Source organism: Loxodonta africana, chromosome 14, assembly GCF_030014295.1.
Source record: "Loxodonta africana isolate mLoxAfr1 chromosome 14, mLoxAfr1.hap2, whole genome shotgun sequence".
NCBI classification, from domain to species: Eukaryota; Metazoa; Chordata; class Mammalia; order Proboscidea; family Elephantidae; genus Loxodonta; species Loxodonta africana.
Genome location: NC_087355.1, coordinates 65775168 through 65794238, shown reverse-complemented (window position 1 = coordinate 65794238; position 19071 = coordinate 65775168). Strand labels below are relative to the sequence as shown.

Sequence of the window (19071 nt, the reverse complement as noted above, 5' to 3'; positions counted from 1 at the left end):
GAAGCTTCATTCATTAAAGTTTTAAGGGACCATGAATTTGTTGGCTTCAGTACCTGAATTGTAACTTTATCCTTTCAATTAAGGGACAAAATTGGCCTTCAAACCTTGGGCTTTAACTTTTTTATATAATATATAATTTTGGTGGAAAAAAATACCAACAGGTGAAAAAATACCAACCATCTCAAGGGTTTTGTGCTTGCAAAGGCATGTGATTTAATTTTTTTTTGAACCAATTTGTTTCATGTGAGTAAATTTACACTCTTGAAGACTGCCTTAGATTTGAAGAAGATGGAGAAGGTCATGTCTCCTTCGAAAATGTCATTTAAAAATTGGGGAGCACAGGGGATTAGGGGCTAATCTTTGTGATGTATTGTACTATTTAACTTTGCTCCTTAGATGCTGCAGACTTTATCAGTTAGATACCAGTTTCAGCAGTTTTTGGTGGTATTAACCCTTTAATACGAACAGTTTTGCTCAAGTGTTCGGATACATATTTCAAAAATCAACGTGATCTAATATTTTCAGTTAGTCATGGCTAAAGAATGTTTCACACAGTTGCTTTTTTTTTTTTTTCTGTATTAAAAATGGGTTTCTCACTGTTCCGTGCATATTTCCATAAAAGTCGGCAAGTTAATTTATAGCTTAAAAAAAAGAAAAGGCTTCTATTTAATATATGAATTTTTTTTTTTTTTTACAGTGGAAATTGGTGGACAGTATTAAATGACTCTAGTGTGGAAATATGCAGGTGGTTATTAGTAGCTGACTATGAGATTTACTGAAGATTTGATATTAATTTTCCCTGCTAGCAGGGCTATATATAAATCTCTGTTCCCAAATTAATTTCAGTTGATGATAACATATGAATAGTTCCATGCATATGAAGTTCATTGTCTTCCTTCTCCCTCCTTTAGGGAATATATTGTTTGCCTCATTGTGAAATTGTATTTTGACTACTCTTTCACCTGCCTAGTTTCTCTATTGCAGAAGAATTGTTGCTTTTTTTTACTCATAGAGTGTAAAGGACAGGCTACCAAGACACTTCTGGAATAAATGTGCTACAAAAAGGAACCACATATCTGACTAGGTATTTGAAGTAGAAGACCTTACAGAAAAAGGATTCATATTCTTAAAGCATCTACTTCAGGTTTAAATGTTTTTATGACTGGTTTTTTCACTTCTGATAATGTATCTTTTGCAAATATATTCATCCTTTCTCTAAGGAGATGCAAAGATCATTTAGTGAAAAATATTTTGGAGGAAATTATTTCGTCTTCAGCTCACAAATTCACAATTTTACCTCCCTAAAATTCTAATTTTCATCATTTTGTCGTTTTCAGAAGGAAGGCTGTTTCTCCTTTTAGCAAAAAATTAGTTTAAACTGACTTTCACCAGAAGAAAAGCATACCACTTAAAGTCACCCAGCTGAAGAAAATGAAGTCCAACCGCTCAATAAATGTTTACTTAGTTTTTAACACCTACTATACTTTGAACCCTGTCATAGTAACGTTTTATGCATTGTGATCTTTGGAAGTTAAAAAACAAAAAACAAAAACAAAACCGCTCATTTCAGTAACTTTATGTTGAGAGCATTTCACTTAACAATGAGAATATTGGGAGATGTAAAGTAGTACAAAGAATGTCAGACTGAATTGCGTTTCCTATCTACTGCTAAAACGCCAAACAGCAGCAGGTATTATTAATCTTGCAGCCTTTCCATAATGTCCCCATTTTATCTGTTTTGTGGTACCCCCTTAAAGCACCCACTGAGCTTCTGCTGGCTTCTCCCTAGCTCAGAAAACCAGAGCAACCTTAGTCCGCACTTCTCCAACTCAGAATAGAGTTCAAGTTGTTCTCCTCAAGCCCTCTTGCCATTCAGTGCGTGGAAAACACTGGCCACGCACTAGCTGTCCTTAGATTTCTTTATGCCCCAGAAAAAGGGCGGGGGGCGCACACGCACACAAAAATCTCGCGTCGTTTAATTGGGAGGGAGAAGGTAAAGTAACAACCGAAAAGGTAGCAGCACTTTGAGAGTTCTTTTGATTGTTCTCGCTCGCATCTCCAAGTGTTTGGGGCACGTCGCTTTGGCCGCCACTCCGTGCCCCCCACCTGCCCCCCAGCCCTCCAAGGTACGTCCCAGTATTGATCCCATTATTCTTCGGGTTTAAGATTTGTCCTGCGTTTCCAGCCCGCCCGTTCGCACTTGGGGGGTGGGGAGGGAGGAGGGGGAGGCGGGGCGGGAAGGTAGCCGGGTCCCTGGCCGGCGCGGCTCTCATTCGCGGCGCTCCGACTCGGGCGAAGTTCTGCGCAGCCGGCTCGCCGCGGCCGGGGCCGGTCCCGGCGGGCGGCGGCGGCGGGTGCTCGGAGCCAGCGGGCGGGGCGGCGACGGCGGCGCGGGGACGCGCGCTGTCTCTTTAAGGGAGCTCGGTCTGGGGTGGCGCTTTCCTCCTCGAAGGCTCCTTTGATATTAATAGTGTTGGTGTCTTGAAACTGACGTAATGCGCGGAGACTGAGGTCCTGACAAGCGATAACATTTCTGATAAAGACCCGATCTCACTGCAATCTCCAGCGTCCTTTTTGGTGCTGCTCGTGTCTCCAGACCCCGCGTCCTCTCGCTCGCTCATTCGCCTTCCTATTTTTTTTTTTTTTAAACAAAAAACAACACCCCCTCCCCTCTCCCACCCGGCACCGGGCACATCCTTGCTCTATTTCCTTTCTCTTTCTCTCGCTCTCTTTTTTTTTTTTTTTTTAAATAAAGGGGGGGGGGAGAGGGCAGGGGAGGGGGGGCAGGAAAGACCTTTTTCTCTCCCTCTTCCCCCTCTCCCCGAAATAATCCAAGATCAACTCTGCAAACAACAGAAGACGGTTCATGGCTCTGGCCGCCGCGCCACCATCTTTCGGGCTGCCGAGGGTGTTCTTGACGATTAATCAACAGGTAAGGAGGGGAGGCCCGGGCGGGCCGGGGCCGGGGCCGGGGGCCGGGGGCGCTCAGCCGGCCCGGGGCGCCGCGCCGCGAGTGCTGCGCCCGCGCGTGTGTGCGCAGACTGTGGGCGATCGCGAGCGGGGAGCCCTGGGAATTAAAAGTGACTTTCTTTAGAGGAAAAAAAAAAAAGAAAAGGCAGAGGGAGAGTGTGCAGAAAGCCAAGCGCAGGCTTCTCGGGTTTCACATGCATTTTCTTTCTTCCTTTTTGCGCGTGTGATTTCTTTCTTCTCTTCTGCTCTCTTCTCCCCCCCCCCCCCGCTCCTTTTGCTGGGTCTCCGGCATCTGAGCCTTGGAAGGGACGACTTCAAACTGCAGTAGCCCCTGGAGTCAGGAGGGTCAAGTTCAGCCGCCGGGGAGGAGGAAAAACAAATCCCCATTTGCCAAAAAAAGAAGTTTCAGGCCGGTGCCCCCTCCCCCCGCTGTCTCTTACTGGCGGATTTTAATTCTCTCCTACCGGGCGCAGCGGAGGAGCTGGAGGTGGCTGGACCCGAGGGGCAGCCGCCGCCGCCGCCGCCGCTGCTGCAAGTTTTCTGGGGCTCCTGACAAGCGGGGCGCAGACTAGGCACCAACATGCAGAGTAGTAAGTTGGGCGGACTTGGGAGGGTCGGGAGGGCCTCAGAGAGGGGCTTTCGTGGGGTCCCCAAACTGAGAAAACAGCACAGGACTGGCGTTGGCTTTCAAGAGTTTGCAAAGCCGGGCTTCAAACTTTTTTCCCCTTGAAGGCCCAGCTGGCCTGGAGAAGAAGGGTGTCGCATCCCCTGATGTCCCCGCCTGCACGGGACCTAGGGCAGCTTGGCCGTGGGGTCCGTGCCCTGTCCGTGCCATGTGGCAGGGCCTTGCAGCCAGGGCGCTTCCGTAGGGGCTGAGGAAGGGGCAGGCTTTCTCTGCGGTGCGGATGATGCGCCATGTGTCGCGGGTCAAGGGACATTGGCCCGTGATTAAGTGCCTGACAGCGGTGGGACATCCAGGCGGACAGGCACTTTGCCTTCTGTCCAGTTCCTGTTTCAGCTCTTGAGATACGCATCTTTGAAAGGCCAAGGCAGACACCACTGTCCCTTCAAATAACTCCAGGATTATAGGACCCCAGGAATAATTTGAGAGCGAGGCGGCGGAGGTGGGAGCTGTTTGAAGTGCAAAGCTGTTTTTGTGGCTGGGGGAGGTTTTTTGTAACTACCTGTCTGAGATGGTGGTGTTTCCCCCTTTCTCCAGGGAAGTGGGTAACTGTTTTATGGCCCTAAGACTCTAAAGCAGTTTAAGTTTGAAGGCAAGCCTCCTATGGTGGTGTCAGAGGGAGTCTTGGACTTTGTGCATTTTAGGTTCTGGTTTACTTCCCCAGATCCGTTTAGGCCTCAGGATTGACGCTGTGAAAGTTTTTGAGTAAGAGCGATGGATCTTAATGATGAATCGAAATTATGATAGAACACTCATCCTTATCCTATTTTGGAAGATCACAACTAGAGTGTAAATCCCTCCACGGGGAAGTGGAGTGGGAAGCTTAGTGGAGCAGTTAAATTGTAGAGAAGGTAGGCCAATTCATTGAACTTTTGTGGATTCATTTGAACTTTTGTAAACACACCAGGTGGAAAGGAAGGGGTCTGAGGGCATAGTTTAAGTACAAAGGGAAAATACAGATAGGGCCTGAGACAAAATTACAAAGAAGTGATAACTCTTAGGCCTGGTTGCTGCTCAAATGTGATTGCCCAAAGCAAAAATAAAAATAGGAACCATCTGACAACTCTTCAAAGTCCTCCAGCTCTGAAGTTCAAACCTGTGGCTCTTGCTAGCATCCTGTCCCTTTCCTGCTGGCTTTAGGAAAAGTTGATCCTTTAGAAAAGGCTCCCAGAGTTAGAAATGCAAGGGGCAGCAAAGGAGAGTAATGCAGGCAGCCAGTTCTTGACGTGGACAAAATGAGAATGAAAGTTTCTGAATTCACTGTTGGGAAGTTTCTTGCATGCTGCTCATTTGTTTAGAATGCTTTCTCAGATATTCCACCGGTTAATGTAAAAAAAAGCAAAGAAGCTCTAAAATGGTGTGGGCTTTTATTTTTTTTCCCCCAAGTATGCCAGGGTTGTGAATAAATACAGGGTTTGTATGGGAAGATGAAGCGTTTCCTGTAAGTTGTGATGCTGACAGGACAGTCTGGAAATGCTACCAACATTTTGAGGATTTTTTTTTTTTTTTTTACCTTTAAGTGAAAGTTTATTAATGACATACTTAATCTTAACACGTCAGACATTTCATTCTTAGAATTTATCTCTCCTTTGATTTTGTGCTTTCTTCTAATGCTGTCCCCTTGGTTAAAAACATTTCTAGATTCAGTTAAATATATGGGACCGCTGATGTGCCAGAGTTTGACGATTATGTCTGGCTATTACTAATGTGAAAATAAAACTCCTGAGGGGAAATAGAATTTTAATGCCAGCATTAGGACTTGATTTCCCTAAATGTGAGACATTCCGAAGCTTCCTTAATACTCTGTTGGCAAAGTATTATTTACCATGGGAGAGCTGATGTTTACGACATCCTGATATATCTGTTTTGTGTTAGCATATGTGTGCGGAGAATACTTTTACGCATAGAATAAGTCTGACACTCTCTAAGTAAATGGTGGAACATTAAGTTCTAACCAAAAGTTTGTCACTCCCTTGAATTCTAAGCCCTTTAAGGGTTTGTGCTGCTGTTTAGGCTTTATCCTTTGTCTCTTAAAGGTAGCATTAAAAGTAAGGAGAAAAGTGCCATCATAGCTGTGAAGTCTGAGTTGGTTTTACAGCTTAGCATTTCCACGGTTAATATTTTAAATAATTTGTAACATTTTCTATGTACTTGCTTAAAAAAAGTAGATTGACATCTATATTAGTGTGCGAATCGTAAGTAAATAACACATGGCCCCTACCCTATTTTCACTCTCCTTTTAAGTCACGGATCACTCTTGAGTTTGCTCTGATTTCTCCTGCGTAGGTTTCTCCAATACACATAAGGAAATCTTCATTCATAAGGAGAACCTTCAAAAGAGGGAAATGAGTGCATCTAGTTTGCAAAAGCTGCTTTTAAGATCCTAATATTTCTGTGAGGTTTCTGTTATTATTATTGTTGTTGTTTTGTGTGTGTGTATATATATGGAGACATAGACTACAATTTGCAATTGATAATCTGCACATTTCTATTAAGAAAGCAAGCCAGAGGGTGTTCGGTTTTAATAAACTCGTCTTACCTTCTTTGTTAAAGTAAATAAACACGACTAAGTTTTTAAAGAACTCCTCGCAGATTGTTTTTGAACTAGAACTTTATTTCTGATTGGAAATTAGCATAAATATCGATAACTGGAGTTTGAACGATTTTCATAATACATCTATTCAAAAGTTATTTTTTACTTCAGTACCTCATTTAATAGCAAACACTAATGCAACAACATGATGCGATTGTATGTAAAACAAAATAGGCTTTAAGAAAGTTACGGGCAGGTGTCTGTTACTGACTTAAAGGGAAAAATGATTATTTTTGAAATAAGTGATAAACATATTCTTACTAAGGTATTCTCTGGTGTGTAAAATGAAGCCATTCATTCAACAGACTGACAACTTTCCACTTGGTATTTGCCTCTGCTTAATTTAGTTTCCGCAGGACAGCTAGTGTGGTAGTCTGCATTTGTTTTTGGCAGGCGTAGTAAAGTGTAAACTCAGACAGTTCGGTCCCAAATATTGCTGCTCACAAGTTACAATCAATTTGATAAAAACAGGCAAGTTTTATGGGCTTGCTTTCTGTTGTCCAACCTTGCTCAAGCTTTCAGGTAATAGAGGTTTCTTTTTCTCCCCCTTTTGCTGATTATAACTACAAATATCATTGATAACTCATGCTGAGTCTTGTTTACTCATTTTTCTTCCTTATGTACTATTTATCAAAATTTGGGGAAATTAGTGATAGTTTATCTAGACTTGTTTTTACTTCGGTCGCTTATCCATATGATAACTGCATTTGTCTTTTGATGTCATCGTATAGAAAGAAGTGGATTCTTTGTTACTGTAATAGTTATGATTTATGGAGTTGTTGGGTCCCCCTTAGACATAATATGGAGAAGCTCTTACAGCCTTTCACAAGTAGAAATTTAATCTAATTTTCTAAGGATACTTGTAATTGTCACATTTAGAAAACACTAAGGAACTTTGCAAATATTTACGCTTAGAAAATTGGGCAAAGCTTCTTATAATGGTCAAAATTATTTTGTCTTCGGAAATCTTTAACTGTTGGATAGACAAATATGCCAAAATACCAAGTTTGTTATACTACTTGTTCAGTAGCAAATGGGGCTGCAGAGATTAACCACTTTTAAAAATTTACTCTCAGTATAAGAGGGTCTTAAATCCTTTGTCTATTCCTACAGAATATTCTATTAATTATATATGACCTTTGTAAATAAAAATGTTACTATTATGGTCACCTTTTGAGTTGTTATATCGCTAAGTGCTAAGTGGGTCTCAGATCCCTGGGAATTGAATTCGATGGTCTTTGGTTTGGTTCTCTGGTGGATATAATAACGTAGAACTTAATTTAATCTAACCTAAACCCCTTTACTTAATTTGCAAAGGAATTTACAGATGAAAATACTTGAATCGTTAATAGATGAAGAAGCCTGTCTAGTCGCTGCAGCTGTAGTAGCTAACATAGTAGTTATGTCTACCTTTTTTTGCTATTTCACTTTTATTATGAAGAGCACAAATCCAAGTAGCAAAAACAAAGATGAAATTATCTATGTACTTCAAATCCGAAGCATCGTTGGAAATCATTTTCTGATTCAAATCTGTAATTGAAATACAAATAACATTAGAACACCCTAAAGAAGACATTAAGGATACGCTTTTCGTTCCTAAGAATGTTTCATTAAAAAAACCAGAAAAAACAAAGCTTAATTTTTAAAATGTTTCTAGCTCTTTAAAAACCTGCAGTAAATACTTTACAAGTGGCTAGACACCTTCCCTGGTGGTTTAGTTTATACAAGCAGGAAACTTTCTCTCCTACTCTTTCTCTCTCTCTTTCTTGTTTTCTTTAAACCAACTGACGTAATGCCAAACGTTGCTTTAAAAGAACAGACAGAAGTAATTGGTAGCTTTTAACTTTTAATAATGTTCTGGATTGGTTTTAGTGGCCAAAATGCCATTTTTTTTTTTTTTTTTTAAAGAAAGTTCAAGTAAAAACGGGCTTGTGGCCTGAGGAAGAAAGGCTCTGTTGATGCAGTTATTTTTATTCTTGTTTTTCAATCTGTTATTAAAAATCTTTCCTGCTGAGCACTGCTGGATTTCTCCAATTGCTCTTTGTGATGGCTGGTGCATTTCAGGTTACCATAACTTAAACAGTTTTGGGGTTTTGAGGGGAGTGAATATATTTGTGTTGCATTATTTCTTATTTGGGAAAAAAAAATGTTTTTGTTTCAATTGAGATGAATAAATTAAGGTTATCAATGGTGACAGGTCAATGAATATGTTTATACAAAGCCTGCTACACCTGTTAGCAAGAGCCCAAAATGTGGAAGTTTAATTGTGACATTAATCATTTTTAAGTGCAGAGGAAGGAACATAGATGAAACTTTACAAAAATATTTTTAGATTGAAAGCATTATTTTTAAGGGTCAGTTTTTTTTTTTCCCCTCTACCCTCCTAGTGGTTCCTTTTGTCCTTATAATTTCAGATGGTAATTTTCTAATCCTATTTATCACTGCAGTGTTTTTTGTTTCCATTTTTTAACAAGTCATTTTTACAGTCATTTTCTTCCTGACCTTGCACAGACGGACAGGACTTTCCCCAGTTAAGAGACAGCTTGGTGATGTTGATTGGCGTCAGGGCAGTTTCAGAAGCTGGCAAGTAGGAAAATCTTTCAGGGAGCAAAAAGATTTGTGCCAATTTTTCCTTCCTTGGAGGGAGACACTCCACCTAGACATGGAGCCCTCCGTCCCACTCGGTGAGCCAGAACTGAGTATCGACATTTCTCAAGTGAATTGCTCGTGAGGTTTAAATTTTATGGTTACTTGTCCTCGACTTGGCTTTTATTCCCAAATTTACTCCTGAGAGTTTTTTTTTTAATTAATTATTTATTTTTTGCTCAGACCGGTAATTATTTTTAAGAAGTAATATAATATAATAACACATATCGAAAATTAGGTATCGTGTGGAGTAAAAACAGTCTTTAAAGGCATTTATAATTATGAAAAGTATTTGGTGTATTCGAGGCAGTTGAAGTTTTCTCTGCATAGAAATACGAGAGTTTTGATTTACTTTGTGTTTCTCATTTTTGTTGTGAGAGCTGCAGACTTCAGTTCGAATCAGAGGCATTCCCTTTTTTTTTTTTTTTTTGCTAACTTTACTTAAGGATTTGTCAGGCAAAACTTTCGGGGCTTGAGCTATATGTTGTTCAGACCAGCAGAGTGAGAGCTTCTTGGAGTAAGTCTTAATTTACTTGATTTCTTAAGAAGTTCTTCAAACATAAATTTAAAGTTACGGGTATGTCTGTCGTTATAATTTTTATTTAAAGAATGTTGCTTTGTTACTTCAAAACTGAGGGAAAAGTGATAAAGTTTAGGGAGAAGGAAAAAAAGGCAGAGGGAGGTGTTTGGAGCTGCAGCCCTTTAATACCAGCAGTTTGTTTACTGTTAAGTGGTGGGGAGGGGTTGGGGGAGGCTTTGTGGAAGATGATACAAAAAAAAAAAAAAAAAATTCCATCAATTGCACATACGATTCCCTCCCCTTAAGGTTTACTTAAACAATATGTTTCAGTTTTGCCTCAAACCACTCAGCACCACCTCTGCTCCAAGAATCCACCACTATCTTGGTTCCTGAGAGATTAAGGATGACAGTTTCTGTTATATCATGAACAACAGCAGTATTGTTTGAACAAAGGTAACATATTTTGATTTGTGTAATTTTTTGGTAGTATTAGGGTATTTAACGTAGAAGAGGAGATCTTGTTGTGTAAATGCCTGCAAATGTTTGAAGTAGCCAGGATCGCTAGGCCATGTTTAAATTATTGCTGATATATGTGTGTGCTATTACATGTGTGTTTTATGTATGTAAAGTATGTGGTCTGACAATACTTAGAAACACCTTTATGGTGGAGTCTTAAAATATGCTAAACCATTAACTCTAGGCTTTAAACATGAAGCTTTTGAGAAGATGCGGCGACCTGCTTTATAAAGTCTGGAAGTGTGAAATGCTTATGGAGTTTCAACATAATGAATCCATCACTATTATAATACTTACATTTACTGTGTATTTGCTAAGAAATTAAAAAAAAATAATAAAATGCTTCCTTTCACTGTATTTTAAATGCTTCGAAGATCGCTTTCAAAAAGTCTCATTTCTGTTGAGAGGCATAGTTAAGTGACAGGGCTCTTTCTGAGTATATCTTTATAGGGGCTAGCACTTTGTAGCTTATAATTCTAGCATTTCAAAACATTATGTAGAAATAATATGGAACATGTAAAGACTGCATACTCTGACCCCATGCATTTTTCCCTAGTGTGGTGGATTTTCTGCGTCACCCAAATGTGATGCTCTTTGCCAGGCTTGTAATACTGGTTTTGAGGATTGCTGTATGTACTATTTCATCAAGCAACACAATACAACAACTTTGGTATCTAGGTAATCAAATTAGGGTCTGGAAAATGTTCCAACTACTTTTAAGCAAATCAGAAGTTAACTTACATATTCAGTTTATTTAACACTTGAACAGACAGATGATTTATTGACAGCTTTTTAAGCTCTCCATAGTAGAGTGTTAGAAGAAAATAGACAAGTGCTCACAGTTTATTTTGTTTCTTTTTTCTTTTATTTGAAGGGAGCATGAGTCTCTTATTTGCATTCATTTACCCATTAATTACTTTGTATTTATGACAGTAGTATAGTGTTATAAGAAAATATAAATATGTTCGTATTATTTAATATATTGTCCCATACTTTAATACAAGTATTAACATAATTATATTATTAAATTGAGCATTATAATAAACAAGAGTGAGCTCAATATGAGATGATATGCAACCTCATGTTATTTAAATGCTAAGTATATTTGAGCTATAGAAAAAGAAGAAGGGTTTTGCCTAGGAGCTATTTTTACTTGTAGAATTTGTACAGAATGTATGAAACTTACAAATCAACGTTCATAATATAACATGTGTTTCTTGATTAAATTCTATAAGATGACTTTCCATGAATTCTTGGGAATCATTAATTCGGTTTTTCCTTACAGAAGTATTATTATATCTGAGATCAGATACATCTATAAGTAGTGTAAATATATACTGCAGAAGTTAGTTTGTGGAATCTGATTTCTCCATTACATGATACGGTGCATGTGCAGAGGGATCAGGCATTACTAATCTAGTTTTAGCTTTATTTCTCTCTGAGCTGTGCACAAGTGCGGCGTATGAGTTTGTGACTTCATATTAACTAAGTGTGCGCATGTACGTGCACATATCTGTATTTTCACTAGTATAGAATGTTTCTGCATTACAGGCACTGTGTGGAATCTTAACCTGTTACATATTTTTTGAAATGATTTTAGTCTTTGTAAAATCTATTTTAATTACATAATGCATCCCAACACTTATTTGAAGGTTAGTTTGAATTCTGCTTTTGCTTCTAAAATGACATCAAGAGTGGCCAAACAAGTTAAAAACCAACTTCTACATGTGGCTTCTCGGTGATGTCATGAGCCACACATCATCTTTAGCTGTGAAAGGTGTAGAAATAAATACATCAGCCCGTTTTTCTCTCAAAACTTTTAAGTAGCTTAGAACATAGAAAGCTTCCAAAAGTGGAGTTTGACATTTGTTTCTGCTTTACCTTTTGATGTCATTTAGTATTTAAAATAGAATCTAGCTCACTTTGCTTTTAGAAGACACCAAGTGATGGACGTTAAGGCTTATTATATATCTGTATCTGTCTGTCTGTCTGCCTGCCTGTCTGCCTGCCTGTCTGTCTTAATCAAGGCCCATGCTATTAATTTTTCTCATACATGTTAGTCTAATTGCTCAGCGATTGATAATTTTTTGTATCAATTATTTCCAGATATACCCTTCAGATCTTCTTAAATCACGCATTTATAAATCATATTTTACCACTGAGTGTTAAGAAATAGATTCAAATTATGTGAAAATTAGAGAAAAGAACACAAATGATTATGTTTAACACTACTTTTAACTTATCATTGGAAGTGTATGCTTTTTAAAGCCAATTGTAAATTTTGCTCCTCACTTAACGCAAGCTTAGGTACGTTTTAGGAAACAATTCTCTTAGGTGTAAGTGTCCAGTGTAAGCAGTTGTACATCCAAATAATGAGTAGTATGAAACACTATTTTTGTAATTCATAAGCAAATAGTAAGAGGTTTTTCTCCTTTGCATTTAGAACGAATTTGTGTTACACTCTGTGGATGTAAGAGGTGGTAAATTTCTGTAAGAAACTCATTGCCATCTAAACCTCAATGAAAATAAGCTATTTTTACTCTTTATCCTCTTCAATTTTTAAATGTTCCATTCTTAAAACAATTTAGGTTGTTAAAAGTGTGTGCTGATTATTTACACTTTGTTTTGCTTTTTACTTGTAGTTTGATACGCTTTAAGTAAGATAGTTGGTAACTTAGAAGAATTTTATTTTAGGCCGACAGAAAAAGTCACAGTTAACCCATTTTATGTGTAAATATGTGTTCATGATTTTGCATGTTCCCTGTCAAACTTAAGTCTTTATGGTTACATGTATCTGTGCACATTTATATACATAACACACGTGTACTTTTTACTCCCAGAATAGTTCAGTGTTTCATTGGTAACATAGAATGTGCATATGCATAGTCTTCTCCCTCCTTGAATAATTCAGTATTTCAGTGGCAAGAGGAAAATTTGAAAAATGAGCCCAGTCATGATTAGAAATGGAGAACGGGCAGAGGAGAGCATAAATATCAGTGTAAGCAGGTTTTCCTCTTTTTTTGTTTTTCCCATTTTCAGTTCCTTCTCCAAAAGATATATCTCTGAACAGAAGGGAGACTAGGATACTGTACAGTCTGTTATCACAAAAGGAACTATTGCTGCATATGGCTTTATTATTTTGTATATTTTTGACGTAGAAATCTTAGACTTCTTTGCCTGTGGTACTTGGGCCTTTTAGTTAAAGCCCATCAAGGTCACACTCATCAGTTCTGGCTTTGTGTGACAAAAGCGTTCTCTAGCTTCTGGTGTGCTACTGTGCTGTTTTCCTTTGGGAGTGGAGGGCCTGTAAGTTAATTTGGCACTTGAAAGTACCACTATAATTTTTCCTTTTTGAAAATCTTCTGGTTGGTTTTTAAAACAGTAAGCAGAGATCAAGGGCAGCATGATGCCACGCATTTTAGGATGCTAAAGAAAATTCCACTGAGACCAAACGCCCGTTCTCTGGATTATTCTGCAGTGCTTTATCTTTTTTTTTTTCCTGGTTGAGATCTAATATTTTAGTTTCTGGACCAGTCAGGATTTCTACTTTCTGTGGAAAAATGGGCCAGCTAGCTGTAGGAATTTACCTGGATTTCTTCATAATATGTATATGGGGGCGGGGGGGGGGCGGGCAGAGGGAGTTGTATAAGAAAAGGAAGAAGTTTAATATACTGTAAAATAATAATTGGATTTTATTGTTTGCTCTTGAGCAGGCCTTTGCCATTCCATTTCTGTGAGGAAATCTGTTGAATAAATGAAATAAAGTTGTGGTATAATTTTGAAATGTTTCTATGCACCAACTGTGACATACTTCTGGCAAAAAGTTACGACAATTTCAGCTCCTTAGTACTTTCACCAAACTCTGTATTCCAGGTTTCTAAATCTGTGTTTGACCATTTGATCATGGATGATGCTTGAACTGCATGTTATCTTGATTCAGGGAAGAGAGTACTTAAATAAAAGATTTTCACTATCAGTATGTTCTGAAGTCTCAAGAAATGGAATGACAAGTGTGTCGTGTTATCAGCCCTTCGAGGTCTTTTGTAAAGAGTTTTACTTGTTGGGTATGTTAGCTTACATTCAGTAACATCAAGAACAAACTGCTTAGCAGCATATTGGTGCTTTGAGCTAGTGTAGTTCAACAAGTGATTTTATTTTCATCAAGCTTTAGGAAGTAGCGTTAACTAGAATAGTAGCCATCTACTATGGAATGGTTCTGAGGTTTGGAATTTGTAACTGATTTTTAGGAGCTGTGAGACAAATACAGTAAGAAGCAGAAATAGAGTGATCACCTTTTATACATAAAGGTTAGACCTATCTTTCATGCCTAGGAAAATATAGCAGGGTATGTTTGCTTTTTGTATGTTTTGTCTCCAAGCAGAGGAAACTGACAGTTTTATGTTTTAAGTGCCGAAAGTTGTTCTTGGCTATACAGCCCCTGAGTTAATCACTGATGTTAGCTTGAATTTTTGTCTTTAAAAAGTTTTCGATTCTTAAAATGAAATAAGCTTTCATTATTTCAGAATGGATGTCCTGTGTTCTGGGTTGGTTTTTAGAAAAATGTTTCCCAAATTACCTTGGATTGCTTGAAGTTTATTGATTTTGAAATAGTTTTTTTTTTTAAACTTTTTATAATGGAGAGGAAATGCTTTATCTTTCTAGGGTTTTCTTATTACGAAACACTTGATCTTTTCCATAAATTGAAAAATTAATTTTGCATTGACTTTATATTCATTTTGTTTTTATTTTGTGGTGTCTTTTCAGAGACTCTTTCTGATGGCTCAGAAATTGAGATATCAGTGATTTCAGCTCTCCTGCTACTCCTCTGATTGAAAAAATATTTTGGCCATTTCTAAGGAATCTTGGGCCAATATATGAGGCAAAAATCCTTTCACATGTCAGTTTACACTTTTTTTTTTACTTCTGAAAAAGTCATGTTTGAAAAACTATGTACTTAATCTTTGTAGTTGCAAAAAATTATGAATAGTGTAAAATAACACGACATTTAGTTCTTCCGCAATTTGTGTTCAAAATTTAGATTGAGGGGAAAAGAAAAAAATAAAATCCTTTAATGACCTTTGAAATCAGCTCAAGATAGTTCTATGGAATTTTCCAAAAGTGATAAGAGAATATAAAATACCATTAATGTACAAACTTAAAATCTGTCTATTTGATGGAGATCTTAATCTGACTTACGTTTAGTGTAAAGAAACTTTTCCCTTCATATGTGTTAATTATTGCTGGCTGCTTTGTTAAAATGATTGGGTTTCTTAAATTATACTTGTATATAAAACAAATAAGGCTTCTACCGTAAAGAAGCTATCTTAAAGACTATTAAAAATGATTTCGTTTGGAACAGATGGATCAGGGCCTAAAGAAATAGATACCAAATTGCCAATTTAATATTTCTGACACATTACCCCCACTCTTCACTAACTGGAATTGACTCTGAGGGAGTGGATTATTTCCACTGTTGCTGGAGTGTATTTCACAGTATTTTCATGTCTCCACTGGTAGAAATGTGAACAGTTCAACGAACCACCTCCTGGTTTGGTTCCTGTGATAGCTGGCAAGCATTTGGCCAAAACTTCTGGTCCAACATAATCAAAAGCGTGTTGTCGCATTAGGATAACGTGACGAATTCAGACCAGGTTTAATGTGTTATTTTCGAAGTACAACGTAAAAAAAATTACCTATTCGGAATATAATGGAGGAACCAGGACAGTGGTTTTAGATTTAAATCAATGCCTCTAGATTCAGATGAATACAAAATTCCACGGATTGTTTCATCTTTTCCTAACGTTGGAGAAAATGAGATTTGCTTGCATAAACACCATTGTAGAATTCATTGGTCGACTTTTTATTTTGACAGAAGATGATCATGTAAAAAATATTAGCATACTCTCTGATCCTAATCAGCGCTCATTTTATTTCAATATTAGGCTGTGTCAGTAAAACCACGTATAAAAGAATATACACAGTAGAATAAATTAAATGACCTATCTTGAGGTCAGATGTAGAGTGGACAGCGTAGCCTGTCACAGAAATCTCTTAGATCTATGCTCGTGCTCTAAAAACTGGCCCTGGCTAGTTTGCTGATGTGTACATGTCATTGTGTGTGCACGAGTGTATGGTGTACCACTTCCTGTATGGGGACAGAATGTAGATCTGGGCTCTGGAGTCTTTGAACAGTCTTCTGTTGTTGAGAAGTAGTAGACTCTTGCCAGTGAAACATTTCTTTTCTCAACGGCTGAACTTTCTTTGTATGGTCAGTCTAAAATCTGCTGTTCAAGTTGGTTTTATTTCTTTGTTTTTCTTTAACTCAGGTATGTTCGGAGCGACCATGGGGTCACATTGTATTTTAGGGATACGAGGGGCCATTAGCTACTATCCATTTGAGCAGAATCATCATATTTTATAAATAGGCAAGCTGAAGATCAAAGAAGTTACGTGATTTGCCTAGGATTACCAACTACTTAGGTAAAGAACTGAGTTAGAACTCATGTCTGATTACCATCCTAACTTATCCATAAAATGCTAGAGAATTTTGATGTTTGTTGAGGAAATCTGCCTAATGTTTAGGTTCAATGACCTCTATTCTTCTTTTTTAATTTTGATACCTGTACACGTTGCTGACCAGTTGATTCCAACTCATAGTGACCCAACAGGACAGAGTAGAACTGCCCCATAGAGTTTCCAAGGAGTGCCTGGTGGATTCGAACTGCCGACCTTTTGGTTAGCAGCTGTAGCACTTAACCACTACGCCACCAGGGTTTCCTGAAATTTGGTATGAGAATATAATTAGAGTACTTTTTATTAGTATTTGGTGGGAAATTGATAATCATATAATTAAAAAAAAAGTTGTTGTATTCATATGTTTATCAATACCTTAGGAAGATACGGGAATCAAATGATTAGAAGCTATCCTAGAAAATTAAAGAAATTAGCAATGAAGACTTAGGATTAATACTTTTTCCCCACACATGTGTGATAGATGTTTCTTTGGATTCACTCATATAGGACTAGTTAATTAGGACTGAAAAATTGGTTAATAGATGGTCGTAAGAAGTTAGTTTTATTACTCTTTTCCCTTTAGCTTGAAATATCTCCAACATTTTCCCATACAGAGACCAATTTAAAAAACAAACAACAGATGACCATTTGAATTAAAGATTTGTTATCTTCTAAGAAACTGGACGGAAACCCTGGTGGCGTAGTGGTTAAGTAGTACGGCTGCTAACACCAAGAAGTCAGCAGTTCGAATCCGCCAGGTGCTTCCTGGAAGCTCTGTGGGGCAGTTCTACTCTGTCCTGTAGGGTCACTGTGAGTCAGAAAGTGGGTTGGTGAGAAATTGGACTTTATTTACTTCTAGTAGCCGTAAACCACTTGGCAGGTTGAAAAACTAAAGGCAGTATCTGTGAGATTAGGCCTGAAATGTTCAACTAGTTATGCAAAAGTGATTGAGAAGCCATTCATGACGTTTTACATAAATTCCTTAGTATTTATAAAAACTAAATAAAAGAAGAAAAGGACTACCTTTATTTCAAATGCTTTTGTTAATTCTGTCTTCTGAATGATACATTTCAGCTTCAAGTGCAGTGAAATGAAATGTTTTAAAATAAAGATTTAATGCCATTATTTTTCTTTTAGAAGTTCTCAAAGCTCCATTTTTAGCCATGACCCTATGGTACAACATGGATACAGTTAGTGTTTATTGATTACAGCTAAGCTAATGTTAATCTTCTAGTTTGGCTCATGGGAAAGGTGAAAATTCCTGCTTTTCCTTAAGTTCCTCGCTTCTTTTTATCTTTCCGTCCTAATACCTAACACTCTATAATATAGAGAATGCAAACATCCCCCCACGCCCTTCAGCAAAACAGTTTACAACTCCAGTGCTACTGTCATTTTAATTTTGGGGCATGTCATGCAGAAAGATGTTGGGTCCAAGACAGCCGCAAAGCCCTTTGAGAGGCAGTTTCAGGAGTGGCTTTGGAAGCAGGAGGTGGGGTGCCAGATCCTGGAAAAGGACTGGGCCCATCCAGTGCCTGCATTTGAGCCCACATAATCCTGAGTTTTAATCCTGAGTTAAGCACAGTTCTACTCGGACACACGTTGGGTAGCCATGAGTCAGAATAGACTTGATGGCAATTGTTCTTGTAATCCTGAGTTTCAAGGTGAAGAAGATACCTGTCTGTCTGCCTTTCATTTGCATGGGTTTTTCTGTTTGTATCTTAACCAGAAAGCAGGTTTGTCTTGGTTTTATACACACACACACACACACACACACACACATATATTTTTTTTCAAGTAAAAACCTTTTCTAAATGACTCTGGATAGTTATTCCTTTAAAATATTTGCTAGGGGAAAAACAATTCCACATTTATTCAGTTAAAAATAATCAGTTAAACCAGAGAGTAATGGAATGAGCATTAACATTAAAAAACAATTCTTCCAAAATGAGTTAAGGAACCATTTTGACTGTTACGCTGATCATTCCACATAAAACCTCTTTCTTAGTGTGGTGAACACTGTATGGAAATAAGCTGAAAACTTCCATTATTATTACATGGGTTTTTTTTTTTTTTTTCCTTCTTTGGCTCTTATCTCTTTATATACTTGAATTTATTTTTTACTCCAACTGTAAATTATAATTTAACATTCGACGTGTACCTAATGGAACCATAGGAAACACTATCAATGCCTGTATCACCCTTGTATTTCCTAATAATTTCTCTAACACTATTTTGGAATTTATTTTATTTGATTTTCCTTTTGTTCTCCAAGTATCTCTTTTTCTTCTTTAACCTTAGGGGATTGTAACTTTACTGTGTGTTCTTGGCATTGCAGATCAAAATAAGGCTAAATGGTTATTACTCTGAACTTTGTTGATTAGAAAGCACTTTCTTGTTGGTGTTTAGAACAGGCGAAATCCAGATAAGATTTAAATAATGTAAGATACGAAGTTTGTATTGTCTTAGTGTCCTTACACTTATTAAGGGATTTGCTTCCCTAATAAATCAGTATACACTTGACTTTATTTTACTCCTCTGGAATTACAGTTATGAGTCGGAATCGACTTGACGGCACTGGGTTTTTTGGGTTTGGAGTCACAGTTATGCTAACGTATTTGCCTACCTTTGGTA

General features: G+C 37.8%; 1 protein-coding gene across 7 annotated transcripts in view; it reads left to right on the top strand.

Moving 5' to 3' along the window:
- The first annotated feature begins 2737 nt into the window (after nt 1-2737).
- Nucleotides 2738-19071, top strand: part of TRPS1 (transcriptional repressor GATA binding 1) — a 264786-nt gene continuing 248452 nt past the window's right edge. For 3 of the 7 annotated variants that reach the window (XM_010588465.3, XM_064268008.1, XM_023545950.2), the window contains exon 1: nt 2738-2932. Coding sequence is in view for 1 of the 7 variants with exons in the window: in XM_023545954.2 (XP_023401722.1) it covers nt 3551-3560 (10 nt within the window). In the remaining 6 variants the exon portion in view is untranslated. Of the gene's footprint in view, nt 2933-3051; nt 3561-9741; nt 9865-19071 lie in introns of those variants that run through there. The other 4 variants (XM_064268009.1, XM_023545949.2, XM_023545954.2 and 1 more) reach the window with 2 other exon arrangements.